Below are 22,280 nucleotides of genomic sequence, written 5' to 3' on the forward strand. Positions count from 1 at the left end.
AGATGTCCAAAAAGAACAGGTCAAGAATGAGGCAGACAAGGTCGGACTAGGCCTAATGGATAAAGATGGATGCGACCGCGGAATGAAATAAAGAAACGGAGTAAAGACAATCAGCTTAATGCAAGAAAAGATTCTACCACTCCCACTAGTGTGGTCAAAATCAAGTTTAGATGATGGGCACTGGCACTGCGCAGTGCAAGCAGTTAAAAATTAAATTTGGTATAAAATCGAGAAAAGTGTCCAGCGCAAGGCTAGCAAGTTCCAAGATGTAGCCTATGTTTTTTTTTAAATATTTAGTTGAGTCAATAGGCTACTGTAGTTTATTTCAATCTAGTTTTTTTTTATGATTGGCCTACTCAAATGTGATCTTAGTATTGTGTAAGTTACTTTTAAGTTTTATATAGCAGCAGAAGTGTTGTTTTTTTTTTCAAGTTACACTTCTTTCTGAAAATTGTGATCTATTTCGTTGGATTGCAGCTTTGAGCTATACTAAACTACTCTATTGCTGCTCCCCAATTGGCGATAAAGAGTCACTCACAGCATTTCCCTGGCCATCGAGGTTTTGCAACTGCATTCTCAACAACTGTCCAAGTGCCATTTGTTTGAACCCGAATGATATTTTAGATCCAGAAGCACTACAAATAGTGTACTCCTTCACATTTTTAAACCAGTAGATTTTTAGCTAAACCATTCTCATCATTTTTCTAAGGATAACCTTCAAAATATTTGCTTCATACAGAACAGTGACTCAGACTTTTTCAAAATGATCACTTTTTTTGGCTGCACGTCAAGAATTTGTAAGATTTGGAAAGGTTGGCGTGACATTGAAGTAATTGAACACACAACAAACTAAAGGTTTCTGCAATTTGTTTTGTAGGCGTAAAGATATGTTATCTCAGTAACTGCAAAAAACATGAGATTGGTCACACAGTACGAAAAAGACTGTCCTATTTTTGATGTAAGTTAATTGATCAAAGTAATATTGGATTTCTTAAAAAACAAATTTAGCTTAAAACTTAGCAAAAAGAAACAAAAAGTTTGGCATTTGGGTAGCCTACTTAAAAATGGATATTATTTTTAAAATATAAACTTAGGCTTACTGTATTTTGGTTACCGGTGCTTAAAAGTAGACTACACAATCAGCAATAAGTTGCTTTTGTGCGATCTTTAGCTGGCAATAAAGTTTTTGGGTCACGTCAAGCGTGTCATTGAGCAAAACACAAAATTAATTCAACTTCCCACATGTATAATTTTGAACTCACTTTCTCTACTGCAAGGTTTACATGATATCTACCATGACATTCTGACTGCTATGCCACAAATCAATTAAACCATGGCTAGATCAAACCTATCTTTATTATTGGCAGCAGTAACAACTGAACAATGCAGTGTTCATGCAATTAAATTACTTTCAAAATCAATTCATTTTGCTTGCCCAGTTTCTTTGAGCAACAGCGTATCAACTTTGTTTTGTCAAGTTAGTACAAAATATGTGCTAGTTCAGTTTAAACTCTTTTCTCACCTATGATTTTCCCCTTCAACGAAGCAAATAATTCAGTAGCAATGCAATATTGCAACTTAGGCTTCCATAATAAACAGCCATAAAGACGCTAAGCTTTATTTCTAGAAAGCCTTAGCCTAAGTTGGCTATTCAATTATAGCTTTCGGAATATAGCTTTGTTGTGATATGGGTTGCGAATAAACAAGAAAAAAACTTTTTGTTACCTACGGAGTTTTAATAAACGCTGTCAGTTGGATTGTTGGTTTAATAGCTACGATTTCCTAATCCGAAATGTTAATTCCTTCAACAAAACTAGCTCATGTTTGACCAATTTCGTAATAAAACAAATTTTTAGGCTACAGTTCATTTTGTTGTCTCATCCGCTTGCTGCAAACGGTTCTCAAGTTTATCAAAAAAAAATATTGGATGACATCTTGAAAGCGAAAACAAAACGTGATAAGTTTGGTTGTAGAACGGAACGGAAAACTTGTAAGGGCAATTTTCATTCTGCAAGTAGTTGTTCAGCTTGTTAGAGCAATTATTTGATTAGCGAGCGTAAAATCGGCACACCTGCTTCTGTAATACCGTGAATGGAAAACATGTTATGTTTACTTTTCCTTTTAGACGATTAAAACTATAAATTTTATGTGATTATCTTAGACTATATTTTTATTAAGGAATTTTCAACGATTTGTAACAAAAGACAAGTTTGAGTCGCTTTGCCAAACCACTAAATTTCTTTAAACTTATTGCATGTACCCCAACCATAGACCATGAGGGACCAAATTTAGCAAACGTTTTACGCTCTTCAAGTCTACGCATAAAAGCTTTCGGATTATTATCATCAGACTTATTCGTGCCGTGCAACTGTGGCCTCAATGCGATGTTAAATCATGCGATTTCTATAAAAGGTGAAATTAACATGTGATCTAGGCTTGTTGCGTAGCAGATCCATACGAATCATTCCGATTAAAATCTTTTTGCTTAATCGAATGTTGCTTTTAGAATTAAGAAAATGTTGTTGGGTTTTAACATCAAGGGTCTGTAAGTTTGTTTGTTATTTCATCAAAGCAGAGAAAATATTTCACCAACTGTTGCTGGCGTGCCTCAGACAACCATAAAATTGTTATTATTGCTTGAATCTGTCAACTATGTCTGTAATATCAGAGTAATTTCTGTTGACAGATTTTTGCTGGCAGCAAAAAAATGCGAACGGAAAATCTATTGAAGGCATAATATTTAGCCTTGAAAGCTTATTTTGTCACGGCTGTGTTTATTTTACGACCCCTCAACCGAACAGCATGAGCGATTCAATGAAAAACCATGAAATGCCTATTGTGCTGAATCGACTGACAACAACAGGCTTCCACAGAAATCAATTTCCAAAGATTTACTATAAAAAATAGCACTGCATATATTTGAGACGGAACGAAAAAGCAGAAAAATGCATAATACTAAAAAATATTTTGCGAATTATTAAACTTAAACCATGCTTCCATGCTCATGAAGCACCCTTTGGGTGTTGGGAGTCATATTTTCAAAGTTTGAACGCTGATCAGAAGGAGAGTAAGAATGCAGTGAATCATATGTTGGTGGTGGTGAGCCTGACGGACCAAGTTTTGAACACCTTCCTGTTTGAGTGGTGGATAGAGTGTCGTTCTCTTGACAATCACTATAAAAATATAGATTTATTAGTTTATGACATGTATTGTATACTACTAATCTATTCAGACACTGCCCTATTGTATTGTACTGTAACTTTATGTTTATTATAACTTTTGTTGGTTTTAAATCATAATGCAAACACATTGCTACAGTTTTGCACAACAAACCGATAGAATTTGCAATATTTTTTTGAAATTAGCTTTTAGGTGATGAAAATAATAGTAACGAATTTCTGTTACAACTGTTTTTTGGTTAAGTTGCTGAGTACTTTTAAACTGTAGCATTTTCAAACTCCAAAAAACCATATGAGGGCCATTTTGTTGTCAAACTAATATCCACACAAAACGAAAAATTTATGCCATTAAGCTTATTTTCAGAATAAAATCACGTGACCGGAGTAATATCTCACTTTACTGTTAAAAGCAAAACATTATCTTAGAATGCTCAAAACATTTCGTTTTGGACAACAAAAAGTTTGTTTCAAGCAGTCCTAATAATTCTTTTACGAACCTGTAACTGCTTGTAGGTGTGTGTAATCCTTTTGGTGTCGTTTTTCCATCATGTTTAATCAAAGCGTCAAATTCTCTTCTTGCATCAACAGTGGGGTTTTGTAAAGTTCTTTGTGTTGTGCTGGCCGGACCGCAAGTAGCATAAGTTCTGTCTGTAAGGTTTGTGCCGTACACTTGGTCTTGGCCCAAAGTGGGCCGACAAGGTACAGGCCTTGCTAGCCCAGAAAGATAAGCTTCAGGGTAATACGAATCGTTTCTATTGTTTGAATATCTCTGAGGAGTCTTTGATTTTGTTATCGATTTCTTCTTCCATACAATAATTGTTATAACTGCAATGAATACTAGAAATACAAGCACGCAACAAAGTATTATAAGCCACATTGGAAGGGGCACGGCGTCTTCCCGAGCTATTTTATCCGAGCCACTCCATATTTGAATACATTGATCAGTTGCAATTGTGTCGTCATCCTGCTGAGAGTCAAAAATACAAATTGCGTAGTTTGTATTTGGCTGAAGACCACTAACAACAATGCTGGCATTACTTGGGTTTTCCTGAACAGCTAAAGTAATGTCTTGCGAACTGTAACTTTCCATGAATGAAGTAGCTTCTCCTTTCAACAGCTGATTTGTTGAAGTCGAGTCTTGAAATGAACAGTTTCTGCATTTTAATGGTCCATACATAAGATATCGTTTGATAAACGGGGGCTCAAGATTTTCCAGTGTACCATGCCATTGTAAGCTAATTTCAGAAGATGACACTCCAGAAACTTCAATCATGTCTTGAGTGTGTGTCCTTGACTTGCAACTTAAAGCTTCGTCGTCTATGCTGTTTAAAGTGACTCCTGAAAAAGCGGACGGAGAGTGGCAGCGGATATTGCTCTCACTGCTAAGTGCAGACTCGGTGGTCAAAATCCATTGTTTTAAATAATGAAGGTGGCAATCACATTGCCAGGGATTATTTTGTAGCTCAATGGAACGAAGATGTAAAGTAGATAAGGAGGACTTTTGGATGCTCTTGAGACGATTGGAGGATAAATCTACATTTGTCAATGCTTGGAGTTGTTTTAAACTTCCATGAGTTTCGTCGACATCTTTGTAAATAAATTCGATTTGGTTTTTTGAAAGCATCAATTCTTTGAGACCTTGAGGAAGATCTCTCGGTATTTCAGTGAGAACATTGCTGCTCAAATCCAGCATTCTTAATGATGAAAGAGAGCTCATTGCTCCTCCTGCAATTTTGCTTTGAGCTATTGCGTTATGAGACAAATCGAGATTAATTAAATTGCTTAGTTCTGCCATTGATCGTCGAGACACAACTTGGATTAGATTATTTTCCAATCGAAGTATACGTAGACTGACTGGCAAATTTTCCGGAAATTCAGTTAGCAAGTTATTTGAGAGCACCAGAACCTCAAGCTTGTTTGTGTCGTGAAACGCCATCGATGAAAACCCAAGGTTAGAGATGTTATTGTCACCCAAGTGCAGCTCAACCAATGATGTCATTCCTCTTAAAGATGTTTTGCCGACGTATTTTATTCGGTTTATTTGAAAGTCTGCGTATTCAAGTGAACGCGGAAGCCATTTTGGAACAGACGTCAGTTTATTTTGATGCATATCTAGTTTCTTCAGCTGCGTCAGTCCCGATAAAATATCATCGGTAATCCAGCCATTGGTAACATTATTCAATTGCAAGTGTAAAGTCTGTGTATCTTCCGGAATGCCATAAGGAATTAAAATCAATTCTTTTTCATTGCAATAAACTGTTTTCCGTCTGTCACATCTGCAAACCCGTGGGCAACATTGTCCAACACTGAAGAAATTTAAAATCACCAATCCAATAATTATCAGAACAATCTGGTGCATAGTTAATGTTTTTCGGCTAACCAGTAATTTATGATATCACTGTACTTCTTTTTTCTGCTAACAAAATAATCAAAGGTTAGCTTTACTTCAGTCGACATTGCCTTCTCAACGGGCACATCTTAAATAATATCTTAATCACATTCTTCAGCAATGACGTGACATTTCTTAGGACAAAAAGTTTTTTGTTAAAGGCATTATGAATGCAACGTCAAAATTATTTCTATTATCTTACTATTGAGTCTCGCCACCATTTTTTCAGGAAACGTGTTAATTTCAGCAGGGCGCTTTGCCAGATATCCCGCATACAAATATTTTACGACCGATGTTGTAAATCTACCTTACAATGCATGAATTGTTAACACCTGTAATACTTCTTTTCACTTGATAAATTACTGAAATTCCGATGAGTTTAAATTTACCAGCCCTTTTCAAAAAACGTTTGGAAGAAAACTTAAATTTCAAAAATCATCTAAAAGGTAACATTTTGCCTTCCAGATAAAAACTGGGTTTGTGTGATGCTGCACTGCGATAAATGTTTGCATTTTGTGTGGAAGATACCGCTCAGCATAGGACTGCCAGTCAACAGGAGACTGTAGTCGGTGTAGTTGTTTCTTTTTGGCATTTCTTTTATGTAATTTGTTACTTTTGCTCAAAATTATTCAAACAGATCAATACTAACAGATATGCGGTAAGCGATGTAATATTAATTCACTCAGCATAGACAACTGCTTATATATATCACACTGCTGAATTTGTAATATTAAAAGTTCTATCAATACTTTGTTTTAAAGCATATTTCCACTTGTCTTGTCAAAAGAAAGTAAGCAACTACTTGCTAGCTACAGTACCCATCATAATCAGTAATCAGAAACACTATCACTGAAGTACAGTGTTATACCAACAAATAGAGAGCAACTTATTTAACCCTTTAACAAAGTTTTTGTATATAGATAACTCGATATGCTTTTGTCTTGTCCCTTGTCTTTACACAACACTATAGAACTGCACATCTACAACACCAACTTATTCAAGTTGCTATAATTAGTTTTGAAAGCAAACACCTCCTTTCAATTTGCTGTTTATGGTATTTTCAAGAAAAGTAGTTTCCGAAATGCTTCGCCGGCCGTTCTGCGTCACAACAATGTGTCGACTGACGACCGCCTCTCTCGCACTCGAAACTTATTTCTTGATGTGATACGTCGCCATTGTGCCGTTTCTTCTTCGCAAGTCTCAAGTATTTGCTTTACAATTTACATCATCGCTCGCAATTTGTCTCTTAAGTTAATTAATTTCTTCTGTACTTTGTAAAGGATCATTTGTGACGTTTAAAATAATAATTTTAAGATGGAAGACAGCTTACAACTTGATCGAAAAAGAATTGAAAATTTTTGAGTAATGGTAAACAGTAAAAATTTCAAACAAGAATTTGTGATGATACTTGCTATTTATTTCGCAAACTTGCCAGCAAAAGTTGTCATTTGGTCAATTTTCATTTGTTGAAACTATATAAAAATGATAACTTTTGTTGTCTGAAAAACGGGCTTAGTCTACTGCTTGCTCCTACCATTAAAAAAGGAATAGCATAACTGGAGTCTTGTATACTGTAAGCCTATAAAAAACTCAACCTTGTACAAAGTTTTTTTCTGACATATTTTAACAACAAAAAGTCATTAGGTCATGTTATGTTTAAACAAAAACGACGCAACAGAGCATTGACACCACTTCATCAAATAACTCAACTCCAGGACGGGAAATCGAGAGTTCATATGAAGGACCGTACCTTAAGCCTTCTGCAAATATCAGAACTCCTGATAAATATGCTTATGGTATGAACAGCACAAAACACGAATGAAGATTGAATAGCGTTATAGATGACGGGTTCGTATGGTGATATTTGTGATAAGCTTATTAATTTTATGGCTCGTGGTCAGGATTATCAACGAGTTTTAGTCTCTGAGGACTTCAAAGCTTGCTTGGGCTTCTCGGGAGAGTAAGTACTGTTTGCTCTTAAATCCCATCTTAAACAGTGAATCTTTAATACTAACCCGACGAAATTGCAAATGATGAAATTTCTATAGATTGCAATTGATCAACATGATCGTGGAGTGACTGAAAAGAGGAGGTTTCTCTTTTTTCTTGCACAATTTTAACTTTTATTTCAATAAATCAAGAAAATGAAATACCTTCTGACTTATTTGAATAAGCTTAATTGAAGAAGATCTAGCTGCTAGCTGATCGAAATCGATTTTTAGCTGTTTATGGTTGAACCGACTTGTGTGAAAATAAATTCGTTGGTGTTCTTTCAATAAATCGCCCTATGTTTCCGGCATAAACCAGTCCTTTTTACATTGATTCAACATCTGCAGGCGTTGAACCAATGTAAAAAGAATTGATTTGTTGCTTGGGTTTTGTCAAAAACTGACATGTCGAGCAAACTCAAACTAGTTCATTTTGCGTTAATTAAAACGAGCAAGCACTGTTGTTTCAGATTGTTTGCTGTGGCGCAGCTAACTTCGGTTCAGCATCTCGTCACCAATTTGTTGTATCAACACAAATATTAGCCTCGTGTCTGTCTAGAAAAGTGTCAACAAGGGTTCAAGACGTCTCTTCCACATTGTTCTTCAAGGCGTCGACCATTACGTCAGCAAAGCGCTGAAGACATTGCACTTAAAGTTTGGCGAATTACTGACATATTCTGCATGAGGTAATGTGTTATTTTTTAATTAATTTATCATGTTCTAAGCTATTAAACAGGTTTTATGGTAAAATTAATACACAATAATGACTGGTGCTTAAATTTGTGTGGTAAAAAGACAACCGATAATGTCGTTCTAAAGTGCCTGACATGTATGTTTGCTGTCTAGTTACGCCAATCATCCATATCACTCCAAAGGACATAATTGCTGATTTTTTTCTCAATTTTGTTTTTGCGTCATTGGTGCATTATAGGCTACTTCATTACATTATCCTTATTCATAGAAACATGGCAGTAAAATTACAGCATTTTGTTGAAACTGTTAAATCTGCTAACAACGTTGCACTTATTTTTGAAAAGGTTTTTCGATCAACTGTTAATTATTGTCATAAATCAATTATTCCGATGTTTTTTTTGTTTTGTTTTTTTGTTCTAAAGAGCTCAACAGAATTTTGATGTCGATATTAGTTGGTTAGTGAAGCAGAATATATGTCTCCAACGACCAAGTTTTTGGAAGTACTCCAGATTACAGAATTTTTCAGCATTGAAATTTGAGAGCAACGAATTCGGTGTAGGCCTACTTGTTTTCTATTCATCCACAACTATTGCTTTTTGAAACATTTTATAGTCAATTAACGTCAATCTAATGTAAAAGAATCGTCGTGTACATTTCAGCTCACTGTTCATGAAAGAAACTCGAAAAAATATTTGGTCGTGCCTTGGAAATTCCATAGACAGGACAATACACGTTTGAGTAATCCATCACTTTAATTTAATTATGGAAACACTGAACAATCATAATTGAGTTATTGTTGCGCCCTTCCCATTTCAAGCTTTGTGTTGAGATGACTTACGTCACTTAGGTCCTAGCAAGCACTTTTAATACATCTCATATCACATTTCGGTTCCTATACCAAAGAATTCAACTGTTTGCTGGTAGATGAGTAGGTCTAATAGATTTGTAAAAAAGATTTAATATTTAGCCTATTTCTGAAAGTGAAAACAAAACTGGTTCGATTACTCGCAGAAGAGCTTCGTTGTTCTTTTCTGCAAAGTTTTGCTTTTTTACTAATTAAGCCAACCAGCTAAGCTTTTTTGCTATTTGCATTGATTTTGGCTGCGTTATTTACTGGCTAGAAAGTTATTGATTTCATTGAGATTCTCGCATTAGGATTTCGATAACTGAACAATCACTGGTACGTCCAACATCAAAAAGTGCAAAATTCGACACGGCATCAAATCACAGCAATCTACCATCGCAGATGCCAGATGAATTTTCAAATGATTGTAGGCTAGATAAATTTTTATCACACTATATAGGCCATATTTATGTTTTGTGGCGTTTCTCTCATCAGCTGTTCATACACGATATCTACTGTTTTCGCTATAAAGGTCTGCATATCACCATGTTAAAACACAGTTGTGAATTACTGAAACTATACAATAACAATAAAACAGCACGTTTTTCACCTTTGATATTCATTGAAGTAGCCAAATGCCCACAAAGCGACTAAGTTTTGTTCGTGCACATTTCTATCAACAGCTGACTGATGCGAATTGTGCAGTTGTTTTTTGTGATAGCAAGCTGGGTTCAAAATTGAAACTTAGAAAACATGTTAGAGAATTGATGGATGTTACAGAAAAATGTGTGCTTCGATAAGTGCTTAATTGCTAAATACATATTGTGCAAAAGCATCTTATCACGTTTTATGTCAAACCCTTGTTTACATAAGGCTACTTATCCAAGTTTTAAAAGTTATGAAAGAAATGAATATTTCAAAAACAACTACACTCCTTGATCACATGATGTATAAAATGTTACATTTTTGTCGTTAACTTTGATAACTGACAATAATGATTGACTATTTAGTTTGAAAAACAAAGACACACTTGCATGTTCATTTTGCGTGTGGGAAAGCAAAATGCAACTTATTTTGTTATTGGAGATTTTGCATACAAGAAAAGTTCAAATGCAAACTAGAATTTTTGTTGTTTTGAATTGATGCTTGGAATGCTTGTGTCACGTGACCTCGTCACGGTCCATTAAAAGTGTAGAGTTTGAGGTCGAAATCGGATGACGAAACAGTTCGTGGCGCATGACATATCGCTAGATGTGTGACTCGCCAAAGAAAAGGTTGTGACAAGAAAATCCTTGATCCGGTTAGAAATTGTGTACCTTCGTTTCGATCAACTTATTATTCAATAAATAGTTCGACATCTTTGCATGGTCGCAATTACACTCAGTCAACGCGTTAATCCTCGAGTCCACAATGTCTGGTAATGGCGCTCTTTTCTCTTACATCTGGCTCCAATAAGGGAACCCACCTTAATCCCAGTTAAGCCCTTTGATTGGCCTTAAAATAACTTAAGCGTTATTCGTTGTAATTATTCTATGCGTTTTGGAAATGGAGCGAGAGATGACGCAGGCACGAAATTCTCTCTTTCGAGCATGCTGACGTGATTTCACCTGCGCAAGCGAAATCCAACCCTCGCATATATCCGCATGTGAACACTTCATACTGTTTGAACACGCGCGTATGAAGTAGTAATATGAGTGGGCAGAAAGAAATAAAGCGATTCAAACACGCATCAATTTTGACCCTTTTTGGTTAGTATGACGTCCACTAACATTACATGTATGTCTGAAAAGTGTGTTGTGTTGTTTGTAATTTATGTACAGATACTATACTCATAACAAATGATTGAGGCAAATCTACAACTTTTTCCTTGCCTTATGTAATTTTGCGGATAATTCTGAAACATAAAAGAAGTCTACTTGATTTTTATGTTGCATTTTTTGTGTTACCAAGTCTGGTTCCAAAAAGCTGACAGTTTTCAAACGTTTTTTGTTTTCAAACAGTTTTCAAACGTTTAAAGAAACGTTTTTTGATTGGCTCAGCTTTGTAGATTCATTTCCCTTTTTATTATTTCACTTATTTCAGGGTGACATGTTCTTCAGTTTCTTTCTTCTCCATTGTTTGTGTATTTGAACTGACGTGATTATTTCAATTGAGTCTCAACTCACTAATCAGCAAAAAAATGCTCAAAAAAGACGTATCACAATTAAAAGAAACATATTCACACATATATTTTGACTGTAAGCCTGAATAGCCCAGCCCAACCAGCTATAGTCATCATTTCAATGTCTAACATGTTGTTTTTTTTGTAAATGATAGGACATCAAGCAGAAAAACAAAATCGCAAGTACATCACAAATTCAAAGGACGCATTTTCATAATTTTATTTGAAGCCCATTTTTTGTAAATTTACAGCGCCCTATGCAAAAAGAAAGACAACTAAAATTTATAAATAACCCATGTGTTTCTTAAAGACAGTTTATCTTGACTAGAAGGGAAAGTATCACTTTCATTGGAGAAGCTCGAAAGTATTCTTGGTGTTTTCACCACCCACTTGGCAACCTTTCCAGTTTCACGGTGACATGATAAACTGTCACCACTTCAAACCAAATTACTTTGGCTACTGGTTTGTTTAAACAACGTTACTACAACTTTTAAACTGGCCTTGTTTTGCTTTTATTAACTGAATTGCAAACTAAATTACAGCATAAGCTTTACCATGAGCACACAAACTATGTAGACCTAATGTCAACTATATATTTACTTCTTTTTTTAGTTGTGTTGAAAGCTGACACCAAAGAGAGACAATCCTCCAGATAAAATCTAATCAGCTTTTGCTTTAGAAAAGCTATGCAAGGATGCAGCCATGTCTATCTGTTGTTGTAGGTTTGAGGTCTACAGTGTGTTTCATTGGTTGGCCTAATATCATAGTCTCGTATACATAAAACGGACACCTTTAGTTTAGTACTTTTCTGTAACTTAGCGAAGCAACCATAGGAGCCGAGGCAATATTTCCAAAATTATATTTTACCTCTAAAAATTGTTTTTGCCCTCCTAAAATAAATAATCTATTGGGTTACTTCACAGCAGTAACTTATGTAATTTTCTTAACGAAAATTTTCTAGACCATGTTGCCAAGGTGCATTCGGTTATTCGTGTTTGTAATGGCGCGACAAGGGCCAGTCTCTACTTGAAAAAAGGCGTGTGACTGCAATTCAAGCGTGACCACTGAAGAAGTTTTGTCCAAGTGGCATTGTAATCTTTGTAACTCAAAACTAAAAAACGAATGCTGTGTCACTTACCGTGCATACTGCATATAGCCTACTTTTCAAGACATTTGTTACTTGCATCCTTTTCTTGATATAGACTTTTGTTTCATAATTAGCTACATCTTTAGTGCTTGGGTGACAATTCCATCAATGCTAAACTCTTTAAACTTTCTCATTCCTCATACAAGTGGAAAAAACTTTTAAAGAAATATTAAAATAATCAAAACGTATCCTCAATTAAATTACAGAAATTAAAATTTAATTCCTTTTTGCAAAAACAAAGATACTTTAAGTAGTAGGCTAATTGGAAAAAAGGTGCTTTCAAAGTTTTTTTCTTATACATCATCTTATTATCATTTTTAGTTTAATTAAACATTGTCTTTGACACTTTTGTTGTTATGATTGATTGCGTTTAATAAACGCAAAGATAGAAATGTTAATAAACTTTTATTGGAACTTGTGTTTTGTGCTCAGCTTAATCTGGCGCTGCAAAAGATTTAAATCGAATAATCGGCTTCATTTGTGCTTGATCTTCGTTAAAGTGCAGTAGATTAGTAAAGTGTAAAAAAAATGTCTCATAATTTATGGTTGCCAAGGTTCACAGAGGGATGATATGTATCGATTGACGAAAGAGTGTTCACATTAAGTTCAAACTCGATATTAATATATAATCAACACAATTGTACACTGTTACTCTCAAGCAAAAACAGCTTTAAAGTATTTTTTTGGTTTACGCATCATTTTGGTCTATAATCAAAACAGAACCCACATGAACTTCAGTTGTCATTGTTGTCTGACCAGTCTTTTTCCAAGATTGTGGAACTGGAGACAATTTTGAGACTCTTTATTCAATAGAATAGTGTATTGATGTAATTTGCTTGTTACGGCAAATTGATATTTTAAATTTGCTCGCTTTTCTAGTGAGTAGTCTTGTGCTGATAGCCAGGAACAACGCTCTTTTTACACATTGCTAAACAAATGTGTTGGAAATTTCTTCATTTTGTAGAAAGAAGTGACTGAGTTGAAAACTATTCCTTGGGATTGTCGGCTTAAAAGTTTATGTGATGCATGTTTTGTTTTCAAAAACTCAATTTGTGACTAGGACATAAGTTGGTTGATTTTGCAGCATCAAGCTTGCCAACAAGTTAAAAACATAAGGAAGAAAGCTTTCCAGTCGTTCAAGTACAGAAATAGCAGTCCAGTGGTCTTGACAACTCGCCAACACGCAGTTGTGGTTCTGGCCATGAAAGCCAGTACCGTATAGTGGAATTTACTAATTTGTACTCGAGTCTGAAGTCTTGTCATTCTTGTTTCTGACACCGTGTATTTTGCCTTTTCCAATCTTCGGTTGCAGCTTTGTATAAAGTTTTATGGCTCGTTTTTTAAATGTATTGTAATCGGCCAAACCGCTTCACACTTTCGTTGAAATGATTAGTTCGTACAATAAGACAGATGTCAGTCTTTTCAGACGTTTTAATCTAATTTTGGTCAAAATTTGCGAGTAATCTGGGGCTTCTAAATTTGTAATCTCGCTCTATATCAAATTGTTAATCTGATAATAGCTAGGTAAGGTTGTGACATCTTATGCGTCACTTTGAAGATAAATTGGGCAACAAACGCTTTATCACAAGACATGATAAATGTGTTACAAAATTAATACCTTTTTCTTCATCCAAATATTCTCAGTTTACAACCCATAAACTAGTGCAAGTTTTGTTCAGTGCAAAATGAAAGTTTCTAAAAGTTTCGAAGAATCAAAAAGTTCTTACACTTCATGAAATTCCTACGAAAAGTTTTTCTCGGATGTACGCCTCGTGCGTTCAATCAACGTAGTCACCTGTTTGAATTGTTAGAAATAAGCATTTTTAGTTGGAACAAAATTTTAAAAGTTCGTTGTTGCAAGAAGCTAATTTGAATCGAAAGGACATTCTTCACCGAAACAAAAGGAAATCAATGCAAAAATGTTACGTAAAGCAAACAAGAAATTTTGTTTTGTTCCAAAATAGTTTGAAATAATTTTGTTTAGAACACGTGTAAACCTTAATAATGGATAAATCTTCAAACAATATAAGGCAAACCAATGTACCCTAAGTTTATTTACTGTAAAATTTTCAGAAACATTTAAGGTCACTGTGGACTGATAGGTTGAGTTCATCTTACACAGCCACCTTTATTCTTTCATATCCATTTTGGAGTAGGTTTTTATTGTTGTCCAATGACATATCACACGAAGGTAGCATTTTCTAGTTGATTAAAGCCTTGTCAGCTCCAGTCTTGTAAAGTTTTGAACGCATGTGTTTTGTCAGGCATGTGAACTACTCTATTAAACTTAAGCAAACCGGTAATTACCAAAAGTGGCCATTGACCTACGGTGGCAGCTTTAAACGAACTTTGTGAGTCCCTCATGCAAGCGTCTAATTATCAAACATTTTTCAGAAGTTTTAATCCTGCAATTTTTGGATTAATGATGTCATTATTACTTCATAAGATTCCAAAGTGATTTCTCAGCAAATTAATACTTTTCCTGTACTGTATATGGCTACAATATTGAACAATTAGGGGTTTATTCACACCAGGTAGCCTATCCGTATTTGTCTCATAAAAAAGTATGAAAAAAAGCTTATTTTTGATTTTTAACTGCGCTTTAGAAGATTTTTCCACTTTGCGAAATCAAATAACTTTTTTTGTCAAACTTTTCACTTTTTTTGGAAAGTTCTAAGTGAGTATTTGAATTGAATAGTCAGTGCTTACCTTGAAATACCATGAACTCTTGTGAGTAATCAATTGCAGATATGGTTTAGTGATATTGATTTTACCACCAAGGGTGCTCTTGAATGAATTTTCCTTTTTCATCACTTTCAGTTAATTACCTTTGTGTCACTGAAAGGCTTAAACAGATTAATCCGCAGAAAATTACAAACACAAATTACTGTCTCAGGAATAAAACATTCTCCAGCTTCATATTTTAAGCTTGGCAATTAATGATGAAATCAATAAGAATCAACTGGAGAAAGATACAAGAAAGTGGCCTGACTGCTAGAAGGCATCACAAGACATTGATTTTACATTGCATTTTGTAAACTTATCAACCAGCCAGCTTCAAAAAATGTGAGCTGCATAATTGAAAGATGTGAATTTTCAGTTTGTTATTTGTAGGGCGATTTGCTGTTCTGTAACAGATAGCTAAGTTGTCCGTTAATCCCATTTGCCTGTTGTATGTTATGAAGTTAATCCCAACAAAGTTTTCATGTGGCGTTATCTGTTATTGGAGATATGAGATTGTTTTTGTTTTTACAGTTCTGTTTATCTCAAAGTGACATGCTTTTTTAGAAACAATTCAGTCTCCCAGAAACAACGCTAGCTCATTAAAGCGTTTCATGTTAATCAATTTGTGCGCAAGAAAACCTGCTGCTTTGTGAAATTAATCCTCGTGAAATAATGGTTCGATTTTGGCTGCGATAGATCGATACTCTGAGGACGCGAAACATTTGTCAAGTTTAGCAATGCAAAACCAAGCAAAACATCATCTTTTGTTTTTCCCAACATCTATCACCAATTTTCCTTGGTTTACAAGTTGATAAACATTGAACAAAGTCGTGACTACTGGTTTCGAGTTTCATTGCCACAATATTACGGTATATTCTACTCATGAAATAATTTGAATCATTATTTTATCGCAAAATATTAATTCAACGAATCACTGCACATTGATTTGAACTAGGTTATTCAACTGATTTACTTTGCAAACTCTTCAGACATCTAAGAAATGTCATTGGTTTTGTTTTGCTGATACTATTGCCAAAAATCAACCACATTTTACTACCAATGTGATAGAGCTAGAACAGAGGCCATCAAACTGCGCCTTGAGGTTTGCATCTGGCCTGCCACAAGGTGCAACGAATTAAATCAAAGACCTAAAAAGAGAGTAAAAATATAGGCCAAAATTTTGCTTCTCTCGCTCAGTTGGATCCCGGACTTTGTGCATGAAGAAACTACAACATCAAGCGGCGCTGGTTCGACTTTCGGAGTGTGCGCTTGAGCAACGTCTTTAAAAAATACTCTCTGTTTAGTGGCACCTAGTGAACTTGGACAACAACAATGGACAAAAACGCCTCAACAAAGGGAAAATTTACTCTGTTGATATCTGTAACCGGCTTGCGTCAATCATTAAAAGTCTCTACAAGGATGCGAAATTGCAAGGATTAAGCTTGCAATGAAGCTTTCCAGTCCGAGGACTGATTGATTGATGGAATCTTTATCCTCGGACTGCGAAAGCTTCTTGAAAAGCTTAATCCTGGCAGTTTCGCATACTTGTAGAGGCTTTGAACCACTGACGCAGGCCCGGTCACCGAGATTGACAGAGTGAAGTTTCCGATTGTTGAAGTCATGTTGCCGGGGAACTATTCCATCCATTAGGTGCCGCTGAATGGAGACCAGTCCTTAACGTGCGTTGCTCAAGCGCACACCCCGAGAGTCGAACCAGCGCCGCGTGAACTTGAAGCTTCTTCGTTCTAGAAGTGACGCGCTAAACAACTGAGCTATCGAAGATTCCAACTTCAAATCAGTCTATCAAGTTTGCATGGGATGACGTGGTGCCTTCCCTGCACGACGTTCGACACCCAACGGGAGCACGTGAATGTGTTTTTGACAAAACCTTTAATGACACAGCTGAAGTTGGTCACGAAAATTGACTTTCTTATCTTGCTGCCTATTTAATCTAAATCTTTCATACTGGGTCATACAAAAAGGCTGAGCCTACAGTCGTAGAGCGAGAAAGCGCGCGAATTAACATTTTTAAAGTTTTTAATTCGTGATCTTTTTATCCGAGGTCATTATATTGTTGAAATTTTGTGATATTGTTTTATTTCTGAAAGACTGAGAGCATGTGACTTTTGGGGTTTGAGGTAAATGTGATGATTTTCTTCATACAACTCATCTGCAACGACCGAATGTTTCACGATAATGGCAGATATTTCACACGCATTGTGCTAAATTATCTCAGTTTACAAACTGTAGGTTTGTTGTGTTAAGCAAAATAAACAAACATTTCTGAGCAATAATTTACTCAGTGATGTCCGTTTGTGGATGAAAAAAGTAATCTCTCTCCCCAATAAACAAAAGGAGTATGGATCAACGATTTTTCCTTTCTCGCAGTGGTCTTCGACAAAAAAGGTTTGGTGACCTCTGACCAACAGTGCAGTAAAAAAGTCGCAACAACCAATGAAAATGTTGTCTTGTCTTGGTAAGCATGGAGTGCCATGATGTAACTGAAATGGCGAATATGATCAGAAGTTTTAAAGCGATTGTAGCTTTTATGATAACTTTTTCTTTATGCAAGTCGACAGCCCATTGTGGAAAAAAACAATTAACGTCAAAGAGCTTATTTAGCCCGTTCTTTGTTCACTAGTTGACATATGACAACCGCTTTTGATGCGCTTGATGGAAGACAAGCAGATTAGCTTCTCTGCCTTGCACACCAAACGCAAACACCAAGCAAGCAAACCCTGAAGATTTTACAAAAACTCTCCGATATCACCCTCCCTCTGATCTTAATCACGCGCCACAAGCGCATTAAGCTTAATTAACACTTATAACTTGCTTGAAGAACTAATACATAATGTTTATGCTGGCAAATATCTTCAGAAATGATATTTCATCGAATTTTATCATTATTAATTTATAATAAACTTTCATTGCATAACTCATCTTCATCATTTGGATAAAGTAGGGCTTAGTTGTCGAGCTATAGGCCTATGTGGCTCCACGGAAGTAAAACTAATTGAAATTTACTGATAGCAACTATTGTTACCTTTGTCTGCAAATTGGCCTTTTCTATATTGATTTACGACACAAACGCTGAATCAATGCAAAAGAGACTGATTTGTTGGCTGGGGTTGGATATTCAAGGAAACAGAACCCACTCACTTTGGGTGTGAAAAAAACTTACGGAAAACCGATTAGCCTACTATGGAATAACAAACCAGGAGTTTTAACAGAAGAATGAAATTCGGACACAAGTAAAATCCGACTCTTCTAATGTTTGGCTGCTTTGAGCATATCAGCAAAGCGTTTACATGCTTGTTTTGTAACAAGGATTTGCTAAACTTTTCTGTCAGCTTTGCCGCAGAAGAAGAGCATCCAGGAGCACAATATGCAACTCAATTGAAGCATCATATATCTTTCTTAGAAATGTCAGTAAAATGACTGTTTCTCAAAGTGATTTTACGGTGCAATTATATACCTATACAAGTTCTGGATTACAGTGTTTCGTTATCCCTACTTCAAGGAACAGAGATTAAATCTACAAAAACAAACTTTGTTTCTGCCGACAGCGCTTCAGCAAAACGCACAGCAGTTTACAAACAGACTTTAGCTTGGAAAACAAATTGTTTGTACCGTACTGTAATTTTCAAGCAAATAATGTTGATCCAATGACACACGAATGTGTTTTGAAACTCTTTGATCGATTGCATGACAAAAGGGATTTATTTAATTGAAGGCAGTGAATTTATTTGGTGAAGGACTATCTTTCTAACATTTCATCATCATTGATATAAGCTTTTAATCTAATTTGGCATAGATCAAGACCTTGAAGCTATCAACAGGATGGACAGTCTTGGAAAACATTTGGCAGGTTTCATCGAGTTTAACTTTCATGTTCATTTCATAAATGAAGTGAAATTGATTTTCCTTGTTTTCAAACTATTTGCTCGAAACATCACCTCTCGATACAGAATTCAATTTTATTTCTTTTCGCTTTCATTGCCAATTACTTAATATAAGGAGGATTTTCAGTAATTTCATAATTGCCTGTTTTGATGACATATTGATTTATATATTCCCACCCACAAAAAGATTTCACCATATCAGGAACCTCTTTTTATAAAATAAGCGTTCGTTCAAGACAATTCAAAGCTATGAAAATGTTGTTTCAACGTTTTGTATTGTTAATTTTGATCATATAAAAGTGCAAACACATTGGTTTGACGAAAAATGCTGTTTTTCTTTCTGTTTTTTTACATCTCGCATTGCTGCAGCAAAAATAAAAGTCGAATCTTGTCCTTCGTGTTCAAAGATTTCAAGGTGAAACTCAGATTTATGAAATGTAGTTTTAAGATCGGATAGCCAGATTAAAGTTCAACAGGTTACGTCTGAAAAGCGAGCTCGTAAAAATATATAATAAAGGAAAAGACAGGAACGGTCTCAGCAAAACAGAAGTCAGTTGCTGAAATGAAACACAACAAAAGAATAACAATAAACTTCCTTTCGCAAATGAAAAAAGGCGCAGCAGAAAATCAGCATCTACACATATGTCAGCCAATTCTTGGCAGCAAGAATGACAAGCAATGCAAAAGAAAATTGCTAACATCACAACTATTTCTGAACGCTTTCAGCTGCAATTTTTACAGTGTGAGCATTTCGGTAAAATTATTTTCCCATTGCAAGTTGTAGCCTAAACTCGCACAGAACATTATTATGTGAGCCCCCCACATAAGTTCTCTTTTACATTGATTCCACGTCTTCAGACTTTGAATCAATGGAAAAAAACTGATTTGTTGTTCTCGCTCAAGCCAGCAAAATTTGATCCTCTTTACATTGACTGAACATCTCTCGAGATCCGACAACGTTGAATCAATGAAAAAGGGATCAGTTTTGCAGTAGATGAGCAATTTTGCAGGTTGACCATGAGACCACAGAGTGTTAAGAAAAAACGTGAAACACTTGATGTTCATGTTCTTAATTATCATTATTGCAGACCAGAACTCTTTTTTATTTTTGTAAGTTTTACAAAAAGATAAAACACTACGCATTTGGTTATCTCATTTAAGAGCAACATTTGATCATTTGTGCTATTCAAATTAGCTGGCCAGCTTATATGCAAACGAGAAAAATCAATTCGAAAAATGACAATGTGCAACATGTTCAGATAAATAAATAATGGCAGCAAGTACTCTCACAATAACAAAACAAAAACTTAGACCAGTGATCAATTTGTAAAACGCTTCACACTACAAAGAAAACAGCGCAGTATTGCCAGAGTTATTTCTTCTCAAACTGTGCCAAAGATAAGGATGTTCAGACCGTTCAGATGCAGATCTGAAATTGTTTCCCAGTTCGTAATGAGACTTAGGCCGCCTAGCTTGGTTTCTAATTACGTTTGTAATTGGTCCATAGTCAGTTCGTCCTAAATTTGTAATGTTATTTGAACCCGAAGGTTTTGTCGTCACTTTTCTATGGGGCTGTATTGTGACTTCAAACTCTTGACGCGCGTCCAGCGTGTTTGTGCTAGCGTACAGACAACTGTTACGGTACTTGTTGATGCTGGTTTTCTGTAAACGATGCATTTTCTTTTGCACAAACCAAGCAACGCAAATTGTTACAACCACAAGTGTCATTAAACAAAGAAGAGATATGGACCACGTGGGAACACCGGTACTTCGTTCTAAAGGCGTTTCAGACACTTCTTGAGCGGTCATAAGGTCTGCACACGAATCCATTACCACCTGGTTTTGGTAAAAGTCGTCAAAGACGCACACTAAATAATGAGAATTTGGGGATAAGGGTGACATATTGCTTGAGATTCCAATATCAAGAACATTCGATGTGTTCATCATACCAATTGGAGATAACGGAGGCAAAGCTGTTGCAGCAATTAGGTTTTGATTCTCTGTAATTCCATACACTATTTTGTAATTTACGTATGGAGGCGCTGAATTACTTTTTTTGTAGAAGACGTTCACAGATGTTGATTCAACGTTAGTAAATGAGATCTGACCCCCGTGGTAGCCACGGCATTGCAGTGCTTCAAGGTCAATGCTTCTGATGGTGACTTCTCTGAACACTTCAGGAGTATGGCATTGAATGTTCCCTTTGCTACTGATCACTGATGTTGTATTCGTCAACCAAGTCTTCAAGTACTTCAGGTAGCAGTCACACCGCCAAGGATTGTCGTGCAGTTCAACATCTCGTAACCTTCCCATGCCATCAAATGCATTATGCTCAACGCTTTCAAATTGATTAGAGGACAGATCTAACTTTATGATGTTAACCAGCGAGAATATATCAGCTGCTCTGATATATTTAATTTGGTTTCTTGATAAGATAAGAACTTCAAGTTTAAAAGGAAAAGATTTGGGAACTTCTTCAAGCCTGTTGTTAGCTAAATTTATTGTGTGAAGACTGAAAAGCAGGTCAAGGGCACCTATCTCTATCGAGCGTACGTGGTTATGTGACAAATCTAACGACAGCAGACCGGTCAGGCTAGATAACGAACTTTTTGATATTGTACTAATGCGGTTGTGATCGAGTCGTAACCGCTTGACAGAGGACGGAAGATTATTAGGTATCGATGTTAGCCAATTTCCTGCCATAGCTAAATCCTGCAAAGACTGTGCTTGTAAGAAAGCCTTTGATGCGATGCCATCATTACTGATGTTGTTGAAGTCAAGGCGAAGCTCTATAAGTTCTGGTAAACCACTGAAAGCATATCTACCAATAAACTTAATATAGTTTTTTTGCATCAACAAACGTTCAAGACTGCTTGGAAGTCTTTTTGGAAAAAATGATAGCTTGTTTTGATGAAGATCAAGACGCTTTAGGTTTTGCAGTCTTCTCAAGTTTTCTTCTGAAGAGGGGCTATTCAATATGTTATTGCCCTGAAGGTGTAATATTCTAGTATCTAATGAGATGCCAATGGGCACGTACTTCAAGGATCTCTCGTTGCAATAGGTAATCCGTCGTACTTCGTTACATCTGCAGCCTTCAGGACATTGCTTGATGTAAGCTGCTGCATCTACAGTCACAAGTAATGTTACACTTATCATTAACCACATTTTTCTGAGTGAAAGTTACCTAAAATAATTTTCTTGGTTAGTTTCTGCTTTTAAAGGATAATACAAGCTTGCAGTAAGCCGCTCTTGA

General features: G+C 35.8%; 2 protein-coding genes across 2 annotated transcripts; both read right to left on the bottom strand.

Annotated features, from left to right (window-relative positions):
• Nucleotides 1-2,876: 2,876 nt before the first annotated feature.
• Nucleotides 2,877-5,762, bottom strand: LOC145787303 (leucine-rich repeat transmembrane protein FLRT3-like). Its single transcript, XM_082599024.1, has 2 exons — nucleotides 3,677-5,762; nucleotides 2,877-3,173 (listed from the first exon to the last, which is right to left on the bottom strand). Exons 1-2 carry the CDS (start codon nucleotides 5,536-5,538, stop codon nucleotides 2,984-2,986), a joined length of 2,052 nt encoding a protein of 683 aa, XP_082455150.1. The 5' UTR covers nucleotides 5,539-5,762; the 3' UTR covers nucleotides 2,877-2,983.
• Nucleotides 5,763-19,267: 13,505 nt separating this feature from the next.
• Nucleotides 19,268-21,978, bottom strand: LOC145787304 (leucine-rich repeat transmembrane protein FLRT2-like). The gene has a single exon (XM_082599025.1). It carries the CDS (start codon nucleotides 21,878-21,880, stop codon nucleotides 20,369-20,371), a length of 1,512 nt encoding a protein of 503 aa, XP_082455151.1. The 5' UTR covers nucleotides 21,881-21,978; the 3' UTR covers nucleotides 19,268-20,368.
• Between the last annotated feature and the right edge of the window lie 302 nt (nucleotides 21,979-22,280).

Source organism: Aplidium turbinatum, chromosome 18, assembly GCF_918807975.1.
Source record: "Aplidium turbinatum chromosome 18, kaAplTurb1.1, whole genome shotgun sequence".
Lineage (NCBI taxonomy): Eukaryota > Metazoa > Chordata > Ascidiacea > Aplousobranchia > Polyclinidae > Aplidium > Aplidium turbinatum.